Raw genomic sequence first — 21371 nt, 5'->3', positions numbered from 1 at the left:
CTACTGATATTCCAATTTCCCATAGGATCAGTACATGATGTCATCATACGATCTGATCTGAAATCTAACTATTGTAATGTCTAAATGCAATTGTAATGTAAGCCAGAAGATGACTTTTCATTTCTCTTTTTTTTACAAAGTTAAAGACTTCCTGACTCTAAATTAACGTAATATGACACTTTCCTTTGATGCAAAGCTACGTTTTACTTTAATAGAGTCATTTTATCTTCCAGAATTTCTTGGACTGTCAGAATCTTGTGTGTAGGTCCAATTATAAGAGAGCATCTTTAATGAGCTGTTTCTTGCCTGGAGTCAGTTGCCGTGGAAATTCAATATCAAAAGTGATGATGAGATTGCCTTTCAGTTCAGGGTTCTTTGAGATTGGCATCCCTTCTCCAGGAACAACCTTCCTGTAACCAGGGCTGTATTAGACAAAGAAAAAATATTTCAATCCTAAATACATCTGAAGTCTTCCTGTAACCAGGGCTGTATTAGACAAAGAAAAAATATTTCAATCCTACATACATCTGAAGTCTTCCTGTAACCAGGGCTGTATCAGACAAAGAAAAAATATTTCAATCCTACATACATCTGAAGTCTTCCTGTAACCAGGGCTGTATTAGACAAAGAAAAAATATTTCAATCCTACATACATCTGAAGTCTTCCTGTAACCAGGGCTATATTAGACAGAAAAAATATCCTACATACATCAAAATCACATCATATCCATATTTGACAAAATGAATTAGTTACATGTATTTCATGGTATGAAATGAAATAATCTCACATTGCATGATCCTATTTCTGGAAAGCATTTCATGACAGGACTTGTCAAGCACTTTATCTGACAAGCCTTGTTTTATACAACTGTACCCAACAAGGACAGTGCTACTCAGTCATTCAAAATGAAGGAAAGTTGTCAGATCTGTCAACTTCTATTGGATGATAAATGTTGATGAAATCCTCCACTGATATCCCTCAAATGAACTAAATAATCACTGATTTAAAAAACCTGTACCTGCAATTTATACTTTACCTGAATGAAAATTAATGACATCAATTAAAAAAAACATATTACAATGCTCAACTGGAACATTCAGCAACCTCAAATCAATGGTTGGTCCACATTGAAACCATTTAATGCTTACCTAATAATGTCATTGATGGGAACATTCAGCAACCTCCCATCCAGGGTTGGTACTTCTACACTGCATCCAGTCAGAGCTTTTCCAAGAAGAACCCTGGAGACATAGACTAGATCATCACCTTCACGCTTGAATCGAGGATGAGGTTTATCTCTGACAATAAAGATGATATCCGCAGGTACAATATTGGGTCCCTGATCAGCTTCCTTAGGAAAGGTGATACGTGTTCCCTCTCTCCAGCCTTTATGAACAGTAATTGTAAGAATCTTATCCCTTGTACTTGATGTGTGACCATCCTCATTCATTACCTGAATCATGAAAGAAGTTTATATTTAAGGTTTGGCACAATGCCCGATGAGAAAAAAATAAGTTGTAAACAGAGATGAAAAAACATAGGATTTGAATTATATGTCACAAAAGCTGTTCCCATGTTTATATAAATAATCAGAATTTTACATGTATAATAAAATAATAATCATAGTGTAGTAGGTTTCACAGTTCACCATGTATCTTTCTTGGACAATTGTTGGTCCTGAAAAGGACCACCCTTACTCAACATTTCAACAAGTGTGTTCTTGTTGTCTTTATGAGAAATCCTACTATCATTTGGTCAACCATCACTTAATCCACTACTAGTAACCCTATATGCCATTTTGTTCACTCACCATTTCATCTAATAACCAGCTGGTCATTAGATAGCCAGTTGTTCCAAATAACCCCATATGCAGGGTAAGTTGGAACATGGTATGGGTTAAGTTTGAACACTGCATGGCCAATAAAGAACAAGTGGAATGCCTCTGGCCATCTCACCTGCACCACGCGGTTCAATATAGCAGCAGTGCTGCTATATTGAACTACTCTAACTCGCACAAGATGTTCAGTGATACATGGTTACTCTTATGTCCACTTTTTATGAACTAGACCAATAAACTTACAGAGATATGATGGTTATTCAACAAAAAACCCCAACATGGCCAAAGTTCATTGACCTTACATAACCTTTGACCTTGATCATGTGACCTGAAACTCGCACAGGATGTTCAGTGATACTTGATCACTCTTATATGTACAAGTTTCATGAATCAGATCCATAAACTTTCAAAGTTATGATGGTAATTCAACAGATACACCCAGGTCGGCCAAAGTTCATTGACCTTTGACCTTGGTCATGTGACCTGAAACGGGCACAGGATGTTCAGAGATACTTGATTACTATAATATATAAGTTTAATGAACTAGACCAATAAACTTTCAAAGTTATGATGGTAATTCAACAGATACCCCCAATTCGGCCAAAGTTCATTGACCCTAAATGACCTTTGACCTTAATCATGAGACCTAAAACTTGCACAAAATGTTCAGTGATGCTTGATTACTATTATGTCCAAGTTTCATGAATCAGATCCATAAACTTTCAAAGTTATGATGGGAATTCAACAGATATCCGGAATTCGGCCAAAGTTCATTGACCCTAAATGACCTTTGACCTTGGTCATGTGACGTGAAACTCGTGCAGGATGTTCAGTGATACTTGATCAACCTTATGTCCAAGTTTCATGAACTAGGTCCATATATTTTCTAAGTTATGATGACATTTCAAAAACTTAACCTCAGGTTAAGATTTCGATGTTGATCCCTCCAACATGGTCTAAGTTCATTGACCCTAAATGACCTTTGACCTTGGTCATGTGACATGAAACTCTAATAGGATGTTCAGTAATACTTGATTAACCTTATGGCCAAGTTTTATTAACTAGGTCCATATACTTTCTAAGTTATGACATCATTTCAAAAACTTAACCTCAGGTTAAGATTTGATGTTGACGCCGCCGCCGCCGTCGCCGTCGGAAAAGCGGCGCCTATAGTCTCACTCTGCTTCACAGGTGAGACAAAAACTACCTACAGCTGCAATATTACATGGTTTTAGCCTATTTGCCTCATTTTTTACAAGTTCAAAACATTACAGGTGTGTATTCTGATTTGTTGAACTTTGTGTTTTCTATTTTACATGCAATTTTTTGTATCAGCGATTTCATGTACTTCTGAATCAAATTTAATTACATGACTAAAAATTGCTTATTTTTTATAAAGCAAATAAACGTATGGCATTTGTGCCCAAAACTTTTTTTCATTTATTTTTTTATTTCTTATTTATTCATCTACTTATTTTTTGGTGGGGGGGTATGTTTTTGCCTTAACCCTAAGGACTTGGCTATCTGAGATGTATTGGGGACTGGGGTGGGGCATGATGGCCCCCCTTCTGAGCTCGGCCACCGTTCCCGCGATCAGGCCGAAATTCGACATGCACATGTACAAGTCAGTATAAAAAAATTCTGAAAATGATTTTCTTTTTATTATGAATAAAATATGCCAATCTATCCAGGCTGCTCAGGATTACAACTTACAGCAAATGGTGAAGTCCCCTACTAGAAACAATTCTATATTGGATCTCTGTTTGACTAACATCCCATCCTTTCTTGAAAAGGTTGATATTAAACCGGGCATAAGTGACCATGATGTGGTCGTTGTCCACGCTGCTATTAAACCAAAGATGATCAAGCTTCCAAAATGGAAAGTGTATCTCTATTAGAGAGCTGAATTCACTAAGATAAATGAAGATCTGAATAAGTTATATAATCACCTCTCTGATGAAATTGTTCGGAACTCAACTGTCAACGATCTTTGGGAAAGATTTTCAAAAACCTTAAAATCATCTATGAATGTAAACATTCCATCCAAGAAAACTTCTTCCAAACCAAATGTTCCTTGGATAAACTCAACCATGAAACGTAATATCAAGAAGAAACACAAGCTCTATAAAAGGGCCAGAAACTCAAATAATCCAGAACTTTGGAACTTGTACAAGCAATTAAGACGTAAAAATGATAGAGACATGAGAAAACTACAGCAAGAGCATATTCGAAAAATTGGTGATTGCCTCCAGAGTGACAATTCAAAACCTTTCTGGAATTATATTAAGACTCTACGAAGAGATGTATTTGGTGTATCTTCTCTTAAGACCGAAGGACGTGTACATTCTGATGCAAAATCCAAAGCTCAAGCACTGAATGATCAGTTCTGTTCTGTTTTCACACAGGAGGATCTCTCTTTTATGCCAAATTTAGACAATAGTTCTGTACCAGATACATGTATGCCAGACATTACTGTTACTGTTAAGGGTGTTGAAAAGCTTCTGAAAAATCTTAAAGTTAATAAAGCTTCAGGTCCAGATAATATTCCATCTAGAGTTCTCAAGGAATGTGCTTCAAGCGTAGCACCTATCCTACAGATAATCTATCAAAAATCAATTGTAACTGGGGACTTACCCAAAGAGTGGTTGAATGCCAATGTCTCCCCTATATTCAAAAAGGGCGACAGGACACTTCCACAAAATTACAGACCTGTCTCTTTGACTTGTATTTTATGCAAACAACTCGAACACATAATTTATACTAATATTATGCAACATTTTGATAAAAACTCCATACTCTGTGAAAATCAACATGGATTTAGAAGAGGTAGGTCTTGTGAAACTCAATTAGCTGGATTAGTAAACGACCTAGCACAGACACTTAACGATCGTGGCCGAACTGATGTCTGTATTATGGACTTCAGTAAGGCGTTCGATACTGTACCGCACAAAAGACTCTTATTGAAAATCGATAACCTTGGTATTAGAGGAAAAACCAAAGCCTGGATTGATACTTTTCTTACTAATCGAAACCAGAGAGTTATACTGGATGGTCAAACCTCAACTAATGCTTCGGTGACCTCTGGGGTCCCGCAGGGCACAGTCCTCGGCCCTCTCCTGTTTCTTGCGTATATAAACGATCTACCAGACCAAATTAATGCCAGGGTAAGGATGTTTGCTGGCGATGTTATATTGTACAGAAATATTTCCTCAACTGAAGACTGTGATCTTCTTCAAAGTGACATTAACAAATTGTGTGAATGGCAAAATATCTGGCAAATGCAATTTAACACATCAAAGTGTTTTATTATGCATGTTACACACAAGAAGAAAATTACCCCCTATAAATACCATCTGGGGAACTCTGAACTGGGCATCGTTGACAGCTATCCTTATCTAGGTGTTCATTTGTCAAATAATTTGTCTTGGACTAATCATATTAATACAACCGTAAACAGAGCAAACAGTATACTTGGATTGTTGAAACGTAATTTATGGAATTGTTCAACTCAAACTAAAGATATCGCCTACAAGACTCTTGTGCGGCCTAGGCTGGAATATTGTAGTTCCGTGTGGGATCCCCACCAGAAAAATCTTCAAGATAAACTTGAAAAAACTCAAAGAAGAGCAGCACGATTCGTATCTAACAAGTATCAACGCACAAGTAGTGTTACTGAAATGATGAGTATTCTAAAATGGGATACTCTCCAAGACAGGAGAACAAGTAGCCGGCTCATATTTTTGTTTAAAGAAATACACAATATAACTCCATGTAATATAAATCAAATCACTTCCAAAGCATCCTCCAGGCCAACAACTAGAATAACCGGACAGTCTCATGACTTAAATTTCAACATAATCAGAGCAAATAAGAATTGTTACAAATATTCCCTCTACCCTCGTACAATTGTAGAGTGGAATTCACTTTCTCCCACTACTAAAAATGCATCTGACCTAGCTGCATTTAAGAAACAGCTAACTAAAAGAAGTATATAGCGGCAGCGATTGCATGAATGGCCTGCACGTCTATAGCCTCTTTGAGGCGTTCAAGTGCAGTATTCACAAGACAAGACATTACGTCAAACCCCCGTTTGTAGAAAGACCGCAGTTCAGACTGCAAACTGCGGTATTAGACCCCAAATCGTGTTTGAGATCATGGGGCCGTTTCACAAAGCTGTTCATAAGTTAAGAGCGACTTTAAAAACGACTGGTGATCATCGCCAATGGGTGTACCATTTACCGCAAGACAGGATCACCAGTCGCTCTTAACTTACGAACAGCTTTATGAAACACCTGCCTGATCAACCCCGCTTGGCCAGGTAATCCCCGCTGTCTCCACAAGCCAGATTTTGAGCGTTGGGCCAGGGATGAAATGATAAACAACAGCTGTGCTATTATGTAAGACTTCTCTGCCTGTAGTAGGATCTTCAGAATGAAATTATTCTATTCGATATTTAATCACATTTTCAAAGGCATATAAGAAAATCGACCTCGAAATAAGGAGAGTAAGTGAATAAAAAATGGCGGCATGCTTTGCCGGGGACTGCTCTCGGGCTATTATGTTATCTTCGGACCGAGGACAAGAAACAGGTGTTTTGATACTTACTTGGGGCAGTAATTGATTGAGAAAAACCATGGTGTAGGCCCATGGAAAAACTGGAATATACGTGTTCTCAAACGGAGATTTTCGTCATGCCGTGAAAAGCAATATTTGCATATTTAACACCCAATTTCACTTCAAATTTTCTTTTTTTTTCCGGATGTCATCTTTGAATAATCTGATTTTAAGGTCCCCCCCAAAAAAAATTGCGAAAGCCAATTTTTTCCTAAGTTTTCTTTGTTTTTAGAATTTCTTATGAATTTCTTTGTGTTTATCTTATGTTTTTCATTATTTTTTTTCAATGGAAATTATTACAGACCATTCTAAACAACTAAATTAACCCCTAAAAATCAAGCAGACAATAACCAATTAGAATGTAAAAAAAGACATAGACTTTGTACACAAAGTATAAGAATGAGGCATTTTCGGCATGACATCGTCTCGTAAAAAGTCATGTGATGTCGCGATGCTATACCCGTATGTTGCAAATTTGGTCTCAAAAGTTGCGCAAGACTTTCAAGAAAAAAGTCATGAAATTCTGTGGGGGTATCTTTTTGCGTTTCTGAAATATCGCGTGAAGCTTTGAGTTTGAGGGGGGCGGGCATCATGCCCCCCAGTCCTTTTAGGGTTAACTCAATTATTTAGCTAGTAGAAAGCTAATTTTTGGTCAGAGTATCAATTTTTACATAACAAATAATCATCTCCGAAACTATATAATTTCTTATGGAAAAATGTTATTTCTTTCAATCTATATGTACTGTAGATTATGGTAGGAAGAAATTCCTTGAATGCTTGATTGCCTAAGCAGCCCAGCTAAAGCCAGGGTAATATGTCATCAGTGATATCATTCAGGCCTGGGTGTAAACATTTGATTCATTGAATGGTTTGAATGGCTTGCCGCCGATCGGTAGGCCCCCATTCCACAGAATGGACAATGTTGAAAGACTTAAAATTTGTGAAGTCTTACATTGGTCTTCAAGATCACTGAAATTTGTCATCTCTTTGGAATGGCTCAAATGCACAGATGCCCCTGCTTAATGCGATCAGAAATTCATTCAATAGTATTGAACTTAATATCCTGCAGAGACCAATATGCATATATATCATCGGCGGTCATCCGAACCGTCATATCAGTCAATTTTGGTTTAAAAAATTAATTTTTAGATTTTTTAATGAAATGAAAGTACAAGTCCTACTCTATGCATAACTAAATTTTAAAACTTTTTGAAAAAAAAGTTGAGGCAGCAATTCATTTTATTTTCTGAGATGTGACAGGATTTGCACGGCGATGCCATACAAATTTTTAATAAAATGCACAAATAGCGGCTGCTGGGCCCAAGAACAATTGGGAAAAGCATATTTTCGGAGTATTTCATTTCATGTCCATTTCGAACAATAAAATATGGATTTTAAAGATTTTTTGAAAGAAAAAGCAATATCCCACTACTTTTCACAAAATAGCAGGAACAAATATAAAACTACACCGTAGGTCAAAATGGTTGTCAGATTTGTGTTCAGCAGCCCAAATCACCATAGAATCCAATAGAATGTTGTCATTTGCCCACCCGTACTAAATGGCTACTGGACCAACGGTTATAGATGAAATGGCAATTAGACCATGTGGGAAGTGGTCGAATAGATGATCGACTAAATGATAGTAGACGAGTTGGTAAATAGACGCATTGGCATTAGACCAATGGGAAACATATCATAATAACCACTTACCCTCCTAGAGATCTTCATTTTCTTAGTGCAACCATGGAATATTTCTTCAAGAGAAAGAACCAAGTCTCTTTCAATGGGAGGATCCTGCTTCTTTCTACCACGTCCTAACAAACCTCCAAAACCCATGCTCAAGTCTCCATCGATACCCTCATGGAATTCTACACAACAGAAATTAATGAGAAAATTAGAACTTTAATTCAACTTTCAGCACAAATTTATAGATGATCTGTCTTTCTGGATTTTCATGATCTGATACCATAAGCATGGAAATGATTCACAAAGGTATGTATGAACTCATAAAAGCATTAACAATATGAATTGATTGCCATTTATCAAACAAGTGGAATGCCTCTGGCGGTCTCAAATGCATAACGTGATTCAATATAGCAGCAGTGCTGAATTTGAAAACTACTATAAAATTATTATTCACAAAAACACCATTCATATATGATGATACAATACTACGTTCATTGACATTGACCTTGATCATGTGACTTACATCTTGTCAGTGATACTTGACTACCCCTACATCCACATTTTATACACTATATCTATAAACTTTAGAAGGTCACGTGACCTGAAACTCGCACAGGATGTTCAGTGATACTTGATTACTCTTAAGTCCCAGTTTTATGACCTAGATCAATAAACTTTCACAGTTATGATGGTAATTCCAAAAAAAAAGAGACATGAAATCATATCTATAATTAGGAGTGGGCTATACATGGGCCAAAATACTTTTTTCAATATGGCAACAGTTTTTTTATTCCTTGTAATGTATCTCAACATGAGATGATGATATTTTTTGTCTCGGGTCCGAGAAGAAAGTGTGCCGGGCCAAAATCCAAAATGGCCACCAAAAACCATCCCAAATCACAGTTTTGGCCACAACTTCTTTATTTGGTGGTCTTTTTCTTTGGTCTTGGTGTCTATTCATGTGTTTGGGAGCAGGCAATTCATTTTTCCTATAATTAGTACTTTTAAACCATTATTTGTAGAGTTAAAGGTAATCATACCTAAATTTTCAAATTTTTATAGCCCTTTTTTAGCCAAAAAGTAGGTTTTATCGTCCTGGGGTTCTTGGATATTAGATGGTACGAGGTCAACAATAGCAAGCAGCTTAATAGAGCTATATTGCTTTATTCCTCTACTATGGGTTTTACGTATTTTTGTGAAATATATCTTATCAGATAAAAAATAGTGAATTATCCATAGGGGCTATACAGTATACAATTTGCAGTACATACTGCACTGCATAAATGTATTGGCCACCATGACAAGGCCTGTATAAATTACTATAGTGTTATACATGTAGAAATTAGCTCTTAGGTTTAGAATTAGATGCCTCAGAAATTGAAGATAATTATGTTTTGTCTCAGAAACGGAGGACATGTTTTGTCCAATATGCTCATTCAGGGGGCGGAGAAAGGTAATTAACCCCTAATCATGGCATTTACAATGGTAACTTACATGGAATCCTTGGTTCTGATTGGCTGTTGATCAACGTTACCATGATAGTTACCTGACCCCATAAACATAGGCCAGTTAAACACCTCAACCAGGTAAAAAAGCCTCCAAATAAAGAAGATATGGCTAGATACGTGATGTACGTATATTATGTGATATTTTTATGTGCAATTTACATTGCTGGTTTCATCATGTACATCAGCTGACAAGCAATGCAAGCAATCAATTTCACAATCTAATTTTAAACCTTAGGAACTCATTTCTATGACACTATAGTTATATAGGCCTTGTCACATGTCATGGTGGTCAATGCATGGATAGATGCAGTATAGTATGTACATGTACAGTAACAGTACATTGTATACTGTATAGCCCTTATGGTTAATTAACATTTTCTTATTTAAATCTGTAAAACCCATAGTAGAGGAATAAAAGAAATGAAGCTGCTTGCTATTGTTGACCTCGTAATATCTAATATCCAAGAACCCCAGGACGATAAAACCTACTTTTTGGATGAAAAAAAAGGCTATAAAAAATTGCAAATTTAGAGATAATTTCCTTTTAACTCTACAAATGATGGTTTAAAAGTGTTAATTATAATACTAAAAACGCATTGCCAGCCCCCAAAAATATATGAATAGACGCCAAAACCAGAGAAAAAGACCACCAAATAAAGAAGTTGTTGCCAAAACTGTGATTTTGGGGGGTTTTGGCGGCTATTTTGGATTTTGGCCCGGCACACCTTTTTCTCAGACCCAAGACAAAAAATATTGGCATTTCATGTTGAGATAAGATAAAAGAAACACAAAAAAAACTGTTGGCAGAGTAAAACAAAAAAATCACCCATTTACAGCCTACTATGATTCATACTTTGTCAAAAACTAAAAAAAAGTTGGGGTCCCCATGCAATACTTTCTGTGAGTGACAATAGTTTTAAACTTTTTATTAAAAAGTAAAATGCATCTCTTTTTTTACTTTTGTAGTACTGTATATGAATGTAAATTTTCAAACTTTCTTGAAAGATGTGTCAATTTTCATACTCAATGAATCAGAATTTCATAGAGATGTACTATCAATCAAAGTATTGCATTCTGGGAAATAACTAAAAATATGAAATGAAAATGTTACTACTCTTTTTCCAATGACTGCAGCCTGAGTTGGCTTATAACAGATGCTCACCACTGAATGGGTTGTTTCCACCAAAGAAATCCATGAAGACTTTGTTAGCATCGCCATGAAATGTGTAGCCTTGCGTCCAGGCTCCACTATCTTCATTAGAACCAGCAGGTACACCATTTTTCAAACCTTCTTCACCAAATTGGTCATAGACTGCTTTCTTCTTGGCTGTAGAAGTAAATGATACTTTATCAACTACACAATGTACATGTAATGTGAATGGCAAACAACTGCACAACATTGTATCAATGGTAAAGACAAATGGAATGCAGCTTGTTGTCCGATCTGCATTGTTAAAATTAAACATAGCTTTTGACATTACAAAATCTAACTACCCGGTAGCCCATCAATCATGAGGAGTTTATCCGGCATCTCATAACAAAATTTAACACAATTTTTCAAATTTCAGCCCAGTTGACACTGTGGTGAAATATATTGGTGACATAAATTGAGGAATGAGACTTGAAATTGATTACGAAATGCCAGAGAAGCAATTTTTGTGAATTTATGAATAAATTTCATATAAACTAGCATAATTTTCTAGTCAAAAAGAACCTCATGCATCTCTACCAGATGAAAGAACAAAATTATAATTGGTCGATGAATAAAGAAGAGGCGTTTTCTGTGATTTACATGTATGAATAAATGAATTTCGCATAAATTAGCATAAATAATTTTCTACTTTAATTTTCTAAATTCAGTGTAGAAGTCCGCTGAAGCTCTACCTGATGGGAGAACAAAAAATTGGACAACAAATGAAGAAAAAGGAGCATTTAATGTGAATTTTAAAAAATATGCATAAATTAATTTTTCAAAAATTAGCATTAAAAAATGTTCAGGTCCAGATTTCAAAATACTGAGTATAAATTTGATGAACCTCATGAAGCTCTACCAGATGGAACAAAAAAAAAATCAAAATCGGTCAACAAATAAAAGAGAACTTAGCATTTTTGTAAATTTTGAAAAATTTGCATAAAATACCATATTTTGAGTTTCAAAATTCTGTGCAGAAGTTTTGAAACCCCCATCGAATGTTAAGTATCATATGAGCAAACAGAAATGAAATAGGACTTGAAATGAGGAAAAAAGAAGCATTTTGAAATTATGGACAGACAACAGAGCTCATGCCAGCTAAAAGTATCAAAATTTTATGTTCCATTTGCCCTTTAAATGTTCTGGGTGCCGCAATACAAAGTTTAATGATTAAATGTACGCTTGATTTTTCCCGATCGATTGTAATAAATGCAATTAATTTTAGAAAAAAATTCTACGATGATTGCTGATCTTTGTGTTATGGGCTCCTGGATGTCATGTCACCTACACATGTAGCTTCATTGTCCTTCTTGATTTTTCCCCATTTACATGTACATGTATGATGTAGAATGTGTTGTAAAGAAACAATCTTTTTACAAAGAATAACAGTTGAAAAAATAATGGCCACCAGTATAAATTCATGGCAGAGAGAGGCCATTGAAGCTTTCCAAGCTTGCAACTAGAAACAGTGGATATAGCGATAATCAAAAAAGTACATTGTACTCACGATCACTGAGAATATCATACGCTTCTGAGACTTGTCTGAATTTCTCTGATGCACTAGTCTCTTGGTTCCTGTCTGGGTGATATTTTAAAGCAAGCTTGCGGTATCTGTGATGAAGAAAAAATCAAATGAAAAATGTTACACTTTTATCTTAGTTAATATTAGGATGATACTTAAAAGCAAGCTTGCAGCATACAAATAGAAGTGGGTTATAAATGAGTGATTTGGGGTTTTACTGTGGCAACAGATTTATTGCATTCCTTTTTCTTTATGTCAATATGAAATGACAATATTTTTTGTATCGGGTCCAAGAAAAAAGTATGCTGGGCCAAAATCCAAAATGGCAGTCACCCCCCTCCCCCCAAAAAACTAAGTTTTGGTCACAATCATTCATACCTGATTATCCTTATGTCAACATTTCATGAGCTAGACTTCCAAACTTATGATGCCAATTCATCACAGTACACTCCCAACACGGCCAGAGTTCATTGACCTTTAAATGACCTTTCATCTTGGCCAAGTTCCTGAAACACACACAGGGTATTCAGGGATATGTACATTGATGCTCTTATTTCCTAGCTTCATGAACTAAATCCATAGACTGGGCAAGTTCAAGAAAAGGTCACCCTAGAAGGCAAATTTTCATTTTTATTTTAAGAAGTTATCTTTGGTGGGGTATTAGAAAGCCCAAATGTTGAATTCTAATAATTTCATTAATAGAAATTCAATATGCATTTGCTAATTTGGGGTGCCTACATGTAATTTTGCATAATTGGTAAAATGGGTGATGTATTGGACAATTATGACAACTCATTGAAAAGAAAAACAAAACTTCTGGGATTTAGTCATATGTTGAGCAAGTCCAAGAATTTGCGCGCGTTACATTACATATTAGACATTTCAGAGGCTTTAATGGTCTGAAAAATAGTGTTAAATGGCTTTGACTAGATTGAATTCCCTCATAATGGTAGATGTCTAAGGAAGAATAATCATGCAAAAAATGGTGACATATGACCTTTTATAGAGAAAAGATGCGCTGTTACATATAGGACGCAGAAAAAAGAAAATTTTTATTACATTCTTTTTTTAAGTTGAGAATTCTCTAAAAGTATTTCATTTAACAAAATGTATCTTTGTGTGATAAAAGTCACAATACTCTGGTATATCTGAAGCAAGTTTCATGCCATAAGCCAAATCCATAGACATGTAATTTCAGACCCTAAATAAACAAATTAATGACATGTTACATATATGGGACATTTTGTCCCCGTAGAGAACAATCATGTACACAATTTTCCTCATAATAAAACAAGGCAAAAGCGATTTTGTGTCTCGCCCACTTATGTAAATAACAAGAAATATCGAGATTTGAGAGGGCACGGATCAGAATTGTATCGAAACTTTGTTGTGAAATGATTAAGATGGAATAATACTTGTCATAAGAGCCTTGCACGTAACCTGTAGTGTTGACCTGAAAATGACCTTTGACCTAACCATGTGACGTCCGACTGTAGCATAACATGCAGGCCCCTCAAGTTCATCATGCGGATGTGATATGCGCGAGGTACCAGGTCTGGTCCGAGCTCGGACCCGGCCGGCCTCACGCACATGTGATGTATTGAAAACGGCAGCGAAATTTTGATACGTGTGAGAAACTTCATGTTGGCTCTAAATCACCAATTTGGAGACTGATAGAAACATGGAGAAGAAGTGAAACCTTGTGTAAATATTAGTTTTGTTTTTAAAGATCGTGATGTTGTATGAATTTTATATTTTCCTCCCATAAAATCCCACCTTTGTCACTCGGAATATCCAATCGAGTTAACGGTCTTGAATTTCAGGTAAGTGGAGCGTAGTGTAGCAGTAGTGAAGTGGAGTGGAGCCTGCACGAACTTCGCCCGAGGTAGGCTCTGCGATGTAATGACGATATCAAATCATTAAAAAAAATAGCATCACGTAGTCCTCTACTCTAGGCCGGCTAACAAGCGGGGCGCAGTCCACATCGCACCGCTACCGCACAGTGAACAATTGTGTACAACGGATAGAGGAGCGTGAACGCTAGCAGTCGTTTTATTTTTGCGTATTACATGACATCATCCAGCCAAATCTGAGAGCCAATTTATGAATGAAAATATAGTAAGCATGCGCAGTGCAAGCCTTTTACTTCCCCACACAGTACATGTATTCCACCAAAACAAGTGTGCAATTCTCTATCACCTCGTACCAAAATTGACCTAGAATTTTTATTTCCTATTTTTTCAGTAAAAAGGTAATCCAAATCTAGAGGGCTGATATTTGGATCATATTTGATTTTGTAAAATTATTCTGCATGGATATAAATGAGAAACTGATCAGCTTTCCATTGATACCCTGTTTGTACAACTTGTGCCACACATGACTATACAGTATATGACTTTCACTCCCCAAAACGCCCCAGGCTAGTCAAGACACTGTCTTTTTGAAGCCTTTTAATTTTAGTTTCAGCTTAGAGAGGGAGGAGTTTAGGATTACACTAAAAATATTCGTTCAATACCGTATGGTCAGTTCCCACATGTCTATGCGGTCTCCCAAGTCTGCGCACCCGCGTATCTGCGCGATTCTAGTTAAAGAAGATATGCAACGAGCACGAACTTTACAAATGCAATACATAGGCAGGTATTCATTAAAAAGCCGACTCAAAAGTCAAAAGTCAAAATGGTGGAAAAATAATGAATTCAGGGCATTTCATGTGACAGCCTAAAAAATGCAGCCTTTGTCATCAAAATCCCCGAAACGTGTGCAAAGTGAATGAGTGCGCAGACATGCAGTAGAGGCGCTGGTCAGAAAATTGGGATCGTCCCAGTTTACAAGGACTGTCTCAGTTTAAGGATTTCTTCACACAAGAAATCTAGGAAAGTTCATTCTCCTGTCAAGTGCCAACACCAATCAAGTGTGCTAGCAAGTAGCATGGCTAGTCAATGTAAACATATCAGGTTTCATAACAAGATTATTGGAAGACGGTAAGTCATGATGGTAAGTCATGATGGTAAGTCATGAAAAAAAGACGGTTAACTGGGGGGAATTGAGGTCACTGAATCTATTTTTAGCACTCTCAATTTCCGTAATTGCTGTCTTTGTCCCGTAGGGGGAAGTGAAAAAAAAACGTCCCCATAGACAAGGACAGTCTCAATTTATCAAGACATGATTTGTCTTGGTTTATGAGGATATCCTTGTTTTCTGGGACAATCCCAATTTTTGGACCAACGCCTCTACTGACATGGGTAGCCAGGGGCGTTGTGGGGAGTGAAAGTTATATACTGTACGTAGCTCACTCCCCACTAACGCCAGGAATCACCGTACATGCCTTTGCGTATCGGACAGGATTACCCATGGTGAACCTAGACCTAAATCACCAATTTTAGTTATAGTTTTTCGCCCAAAGTTATGTACATGGGCAAGTTTTATGTTTACCCCCATTTGATTATATTTCTTTTATTTTGCATTAAATAAATAGTTGTAAAATTGAAAGAAATTAAGAGCAATAGCGTTCACTTACCCCCGTCTGTTTACGAAGCCATTTTGATTTCTTTTGTTATGATACCTAGATACACACGCGTGCAGAGCTGCAACTTAGATTTAAAAAATACTTGCATTTGTCAATAAAAATCACGATTTGTAAAATATTTGTTTCGGTTGAAAAATATCATGAAATAATTTATATGATATTTATCGATAAAAAAAATATTTTGCGATTCCTGATATCTATCGGCAGATGCAAATATTTTTTTAATCCAGGTTGGCGGTTTGACTGCCAACTTGAATTAAAAAAATATTTGCATCTGCCGATAGATATCAGGAATCGCAAATTTTTTTTTTTATCGATAAATATCATATAAATTATTTCATGATATTTTTCAACCGAAACAAATATTTTACAAATCGTGATTTTTATTGACAAATGCAAGTATTTTTTAAAGTAGAAATATATTGAAAATCGTAAAAATGGAGAATCATATATCACAATAAAGGAGAAAATAAGGAGAACACGATGGTGTACATCATTTATCATGGAGACGGATGAAACTCAGTTAATTGATAGTTTGAAGTTCTCTCTCTGAATGCTTCAAACACGCAGAATTACGTCCGCGAAATTGGGGATTTTTTATGACGTCACTGTCTGTACGAGAGGCGTGATTGGCTCTCCCACATGAAGCTCCACTTGCATGCAAAATCTGTTGCAAGGGTAGATTTTCTCCACATTGTCACTGAATATTTCGATCCCGAAATGATCGAAAGAAAACCTAGAATTTTATCTAGATTTGGATTTTCAAATTGATGATTTTGAGATGAAGAGAATGATGATGAAGTGAAACAACACAGTGACGTAGTTGGAGGTAAATTGGGGGAATTACGCCGATGATGATGATGAAAATTCAACTTGCAACACAATCACAAGTAAAGTCATGTACATGCCGATTCGCTACCAATTCATGCTGCTGGAAGTGCTAGCTACACCGCGCGGGCCAAATTGAATTCATGCTGAACATGAATAACCACATCCAAACAGAGTCTATAATAAGAAGGAAAATGATATAACTGTACTTACAAACAAGTGAATAATCCGAACCTGAAGGCAAATCAACTCAACGAATAGTAGCAGACGATATGGTAAATGCACTGACGATAAACTTCGTGTGGCTGGATAGATCGTCACTCGTTCTGTTAGATGTAACTTTTATCTCATTAATTTGACAAAATTACGAAACTCGTGGAATTATTTATCTATGTAAAAATATAGTAACATCTCTTATTATTTTTTGAATTACGATAAAACCTGTTTTGAAGGAAAACGTTGAGGTAAATTAAAATTAGATGTAAAAGATCATCCCATCATGCGTAGCATTATGTGATCGTAAACAAACCATCACAACAACACATGCCGTATTGTTTGCTCGCCTTGGCTGAGACTGAGAGAATAGATCTATGCACGTGTTGCACAGCTCTCAATCAGCAAGGAAGGAATACGTGCATGTTTGCGATGGTTTGTTTGCAATGACATACAAGCTACGCATGTTGGGGGTGATCTTTTACATGTAATTTTAGTTTACCTCAACGTTTTCCTTCAAAACAGGTTTTATCGTAATACAAAAAATAATAAGAGATGTTACTATATATATATAAATAATTCCCCGAGTTTCGTAATTTTGTCAAATTAATGAGTTACAAATTACATCTAACAGAACGAGTGACAATCTATCCCAGCCACATGAAGTTTATCGTCGGTGCATATCGTCTGCTGCTATTCGTTGAGTTGATTTGCTTTCAGGTTCGAATTATTCACTTGTTTGTAAGTACAGTTATATCATTATTTTCCTTCTTATGATAGACTCTGTCTGGATGTGCTTATTCATTTTCATGGATTTAATTTGGCCCGCGCGGTGTACGTAGCTACCACTTGTAGCAGCATCAGCATGAGTTGGTAGCGAATCGGCATGTACATGACTTGTGATCGTCAGGCAAGTTGAATTTTCATCATAATCACCGGCATTGTTCCCCCATTATTTACCTCCAACTACCTCACTGTGTTGTTCACTTCATCATCATTCTCTTCATCTTTAAAATCATCAATTTGAGATGAAATTCTGGGTTTTCTTTCATTTCATGATAGAAGTATTCAGTGACAGTGTGGAGAAAACGTACCCACGCAACAGGTTTTGCATGCAAGTGGAGCTTCACGTGGGAGAGCCAATCACGCCTCTCGTACAGACAGTGACGTCATCAAATTCCAGTCAATTCAGAGACCGATGCGAGGCATATTTCGGAGGGGCATTTTAGCGTTTTTTAATCGGCGATTTTCACCTTTTTGTATTATTTTCGGATTTTTTGAATGACCCACTGATGATCCCCACATCATTACCTTTCCATTGATATATAATAAGACCACATTCATAATCAATATATTTCTCCTTTAAATCTAAGTTGCAGCTCTGCACGCGTGTGTATCTAGGTATCATAACAAAAGAAATCAAAATGGCTTCGTAAACAGACGGGGGTAAGTGAACGCTATTGCTCTTAATTTCTTTCAATTTTACGACTATTTATTTAATGCAAAATAAAAGAAATATAATCAAATGGGGGTAAACATAAAACTTGCCCATGTACATAACTTTGGGCGAAACACTATAACTAAAATTGGTGATTTAGGTCTAGGTTCACCATGGGTAATCCTGTCCGATACGCAAAGGCATGTACGGTGATTCCTGGCGTTAGTGGGGAGTGAGCTACGTACAGTATATAACTTTCACTCCCCACAACGCCCCTGCCCTGGCTAGACATGGGGTACCATTGTTTTTTTCAATCTGACAATGAATGCCTGCATTTTTTTCAAGAAAATCCTATATTTTCTTTTATTTTTTAATGAGAAATTTGGTACACTTACTCTTAATAATAATATAAGGAACATTATCAACTCAAAGATTTTGTGTAATAAGAAAAAAATCATGTTAGGCCTAAATCTGAACTCAAATTGTTAGGTGCGCGACTTGGGGCCCACCATCATACTTGTATTTGTAATCAAGACTCAAGTTCTATTTTGTTCTTTATATTTCCTCACATTTTGTATTAAAAACTGATTATGAATTTTTCCAAAGAACTTTCTAATATTGATCGTCCGGACACACAATACTATAGTATAGGCCTACCGGTAAACGTTTTTAGTCAACCACACCCGCGGCCCCGGCCGGGCAGCGTGGGGGCGGCCGGGCAGACTGTGTGATGCTGATGCGGAGTTACCGGTATCGGTCTTCGGATCCAACAAATTTGACGACTTAAGAAAACTGAATGAATTGAATACTCACGCTTTTTTAATGTCTGCATCTATTGCCGAACGTGTCAAGGCAAGCATTCCATAGTAATCGATTCCCATTTTTTTCTTTAATTAGTGCTAGTTTGTTTTTTAACAAAATAAATGTGGCGTTCTTTGATTGGAATCGAACTCCCGGCTCGCTCTCGATTCGCTCTCTATTTAGATTGTTGCTAGCTAGCAACGAACGCAGAGGGCGTCAAAACTTCACTAGCGACATCCAAGGCCTGGCGATTGCAAGGCGCAAGCGGTGTCACTAGCTGAAATATTCCCAATAGAAAAAAATGACACTTTTTTTAATAGATGTGAAATTAGAGGGTGGAATGTTTACCACCATCCCAGAAGGAAAAAAAAAACCGTAAGACCACTGATTTTCTTTGCTGGTTTCCAGTGGATTTTTACTGGTTTCCAATATGTTTTTACTGGGCCAGTTGATATTTTTAACTGGACCAGTACAACTGGAGACTAGTTCCAACAACTGCATTCCAGTTGAAGCAATTAGTAATACCAGAAAATTGTTTTTCGTGAAACTGATGCTACTGGTCCAACAAATGGTTTCCAGTATATTTCTACTGGTTTCCAGTATATGTTTACTGGACCAGTTGATTTTTAACTGGACCAGTAAAAATCAACTGGAGACCAGTTCAAACAAAGTAGTAATACCAGTTAAATTGTTTTTCATCAAACTGGTGTTGTACTGGTCCAACAAATGATTACTTTATTTCAAGTCAGATCATATGACGAATTATGGAAAATGAATCTTGCAATTCAGAGAAAGTTATTACCGTTGTCATTGTTATCAACATTATTTTCATAATTATCATAATTATTATGATTATTATGATCATTGTTGTTATCATTCTTATTACTGTATATATATTATCATAATTATCAAGTACTGAAATTATCATTATAACAATTATTTCATTTTTTAAATGATAAAGTTCAAAGCAAGATATATTCCTGGTAGAGTCAACTGGTCTGAAGTAATTCTGAATTGTTTGAAACTGAACTGGTCAAGACCAGTAATACCAATAATTCTGATGATGCTGATCACGTGGTTTACTCATTTGCACATTTCATTTTTTAAAGCGTTTCATCAATATCTGACAAGTTGTCAGATCTGACAACTTTCCTGGATTCTGATTGGTTGAGAAGCACTGTTACTATAGTAACTGTCGGATAAAGCAGGACTTGTCGGATAAAACGTCTGACAAGTCCTTTCATGAAACGCTCCCCAGGATTTAGAATGGGGTCCGACCACTTGACTGAAGGTCCGCGAGACCGACTTTTTTTCCTTCATCAGGGGAGCGTTTCATCAATATTTTCATCCGACAAGTTGTCAGATCTGACGTCTTTCCTTGATTTATTTGATTGGCTGAGATGCACTGTTCCTATGGTAACTGTCGGATAAACTGGTACTTGTCGGATAAAATGTCCGACAAGTCGTTTCATGAAACGCTCCCCAGGTGACGAGTGGGTTAAAGCGCCTCGTTGAAGCAGCGTATGCCTTCGGGGGGGGGGGGGGTAGAGCCAACACATTTCCCGGTAGTGGGCTGTAGTGAGCACGCGAATCGTGCGAAACACGGGGGGGGGGTGTTTCCGATACTTACAGTAGAAACTTACGTTGCCTAATTCACCGGCACTACTTATACCTCTACTCATTTAACGTTTATTTTTATGGTAATTCTGCTTCATGATCTTGTGCATTTAATGTTTAACAAGAAAGTTGGAAATATGGAAAAACATACACCTGGAACATTGAACCTTCATTATGGGCAATCCTATCTTACATGTCTTAGCACTTTTTTTTCATTTAAACAACCAAAAATAAGAAGATCCAGAAGGTGAAAGTTTTAAAGAAATGAACGTACATTAATTTGTCACTCAATTAAGATCGAGTGCCGGTTTAAATCAGTATTCCTCCGAGAAGCCTGTCCTCGAGGAATGGTCTTCCGGGGCAGTTTTCATGGGGGAGTCGCCCTCCGGAGGAGTAATCCTCTCGGGGAGTTGTCCTAAAACCCTTTTTTTTTATTATTGCTGTTACTATTTTTGTTATCATGATAGCAGCAGCAGCAGTAGTAGAATAAGAAGTCGTAGTAGTCGTGTAGTAGTCGTAGTAGTAGTTGTAGCAGTTACATTATTATTGTTTTTATCATCATTATTACTATCATTATTGGGAGGGGGC

The 21371-nt window shown here is 36.6% G+C and overlaps 1 protein-coding gene across 2 annotated transcripts; it reads right to left on the bottom strand.

Annotated features, from left to right (window-relative positions):
* On the bottom strand, positions 1-19365 carry LOC121413231 (dnaJ homolog subfamily B member 13-like). Of its 2 annotated transcripts, none has more exons than XM_041605975.1 (6): positions 19179-19364; positions 12346-12449; positions 10809-10973; positions 8163-8320; positions 1150-1454; positions 1-422 (listed from the first exon to the last, which is right to left on the bottom strand). In XM_041605975.1, exons 1-6 carry the CDS (start codon positions 19244-19246, stop codon positions 272-274), a joined length of 951 nt encoding a protein of 316 aa, XP_041461909.1. In that variant the 5' UTR covers positions 19247-19364; the 3' UTR covers positions 1-271. The 2 variants fall into 2 exon arrangements, with proteins under 2 accessions (XP_041461909.1, XP_041461910.1); XM_041605976.1 differs by having other exon boundaries at positions 368-678; positions 19179-19365.
* Between the last annotated feature and the right edge of the window lie 2006 nt (positions 19366-21371).

The sequence above is a fragment of the Lytechinus variegatus genome, chromosome 4 (genome assembly GCF_018143015.1).
Source record: "Lytechinus variegatus isolate NC3 chromosome 4, Lvar_3.0, whole genome shotgun sequence".
Lineage (NCBI taxonomy): Eukaryota > Metazoa > Echinodermata > Echinoidea > Temnopleuroida > Toxopneustidae > Lytechinus > Lytechinus variegatus.
Note: the sequence above shows the minus strand (reverse complement) of the source record. Positions and strands in the feature narration are given on the sequence as shown.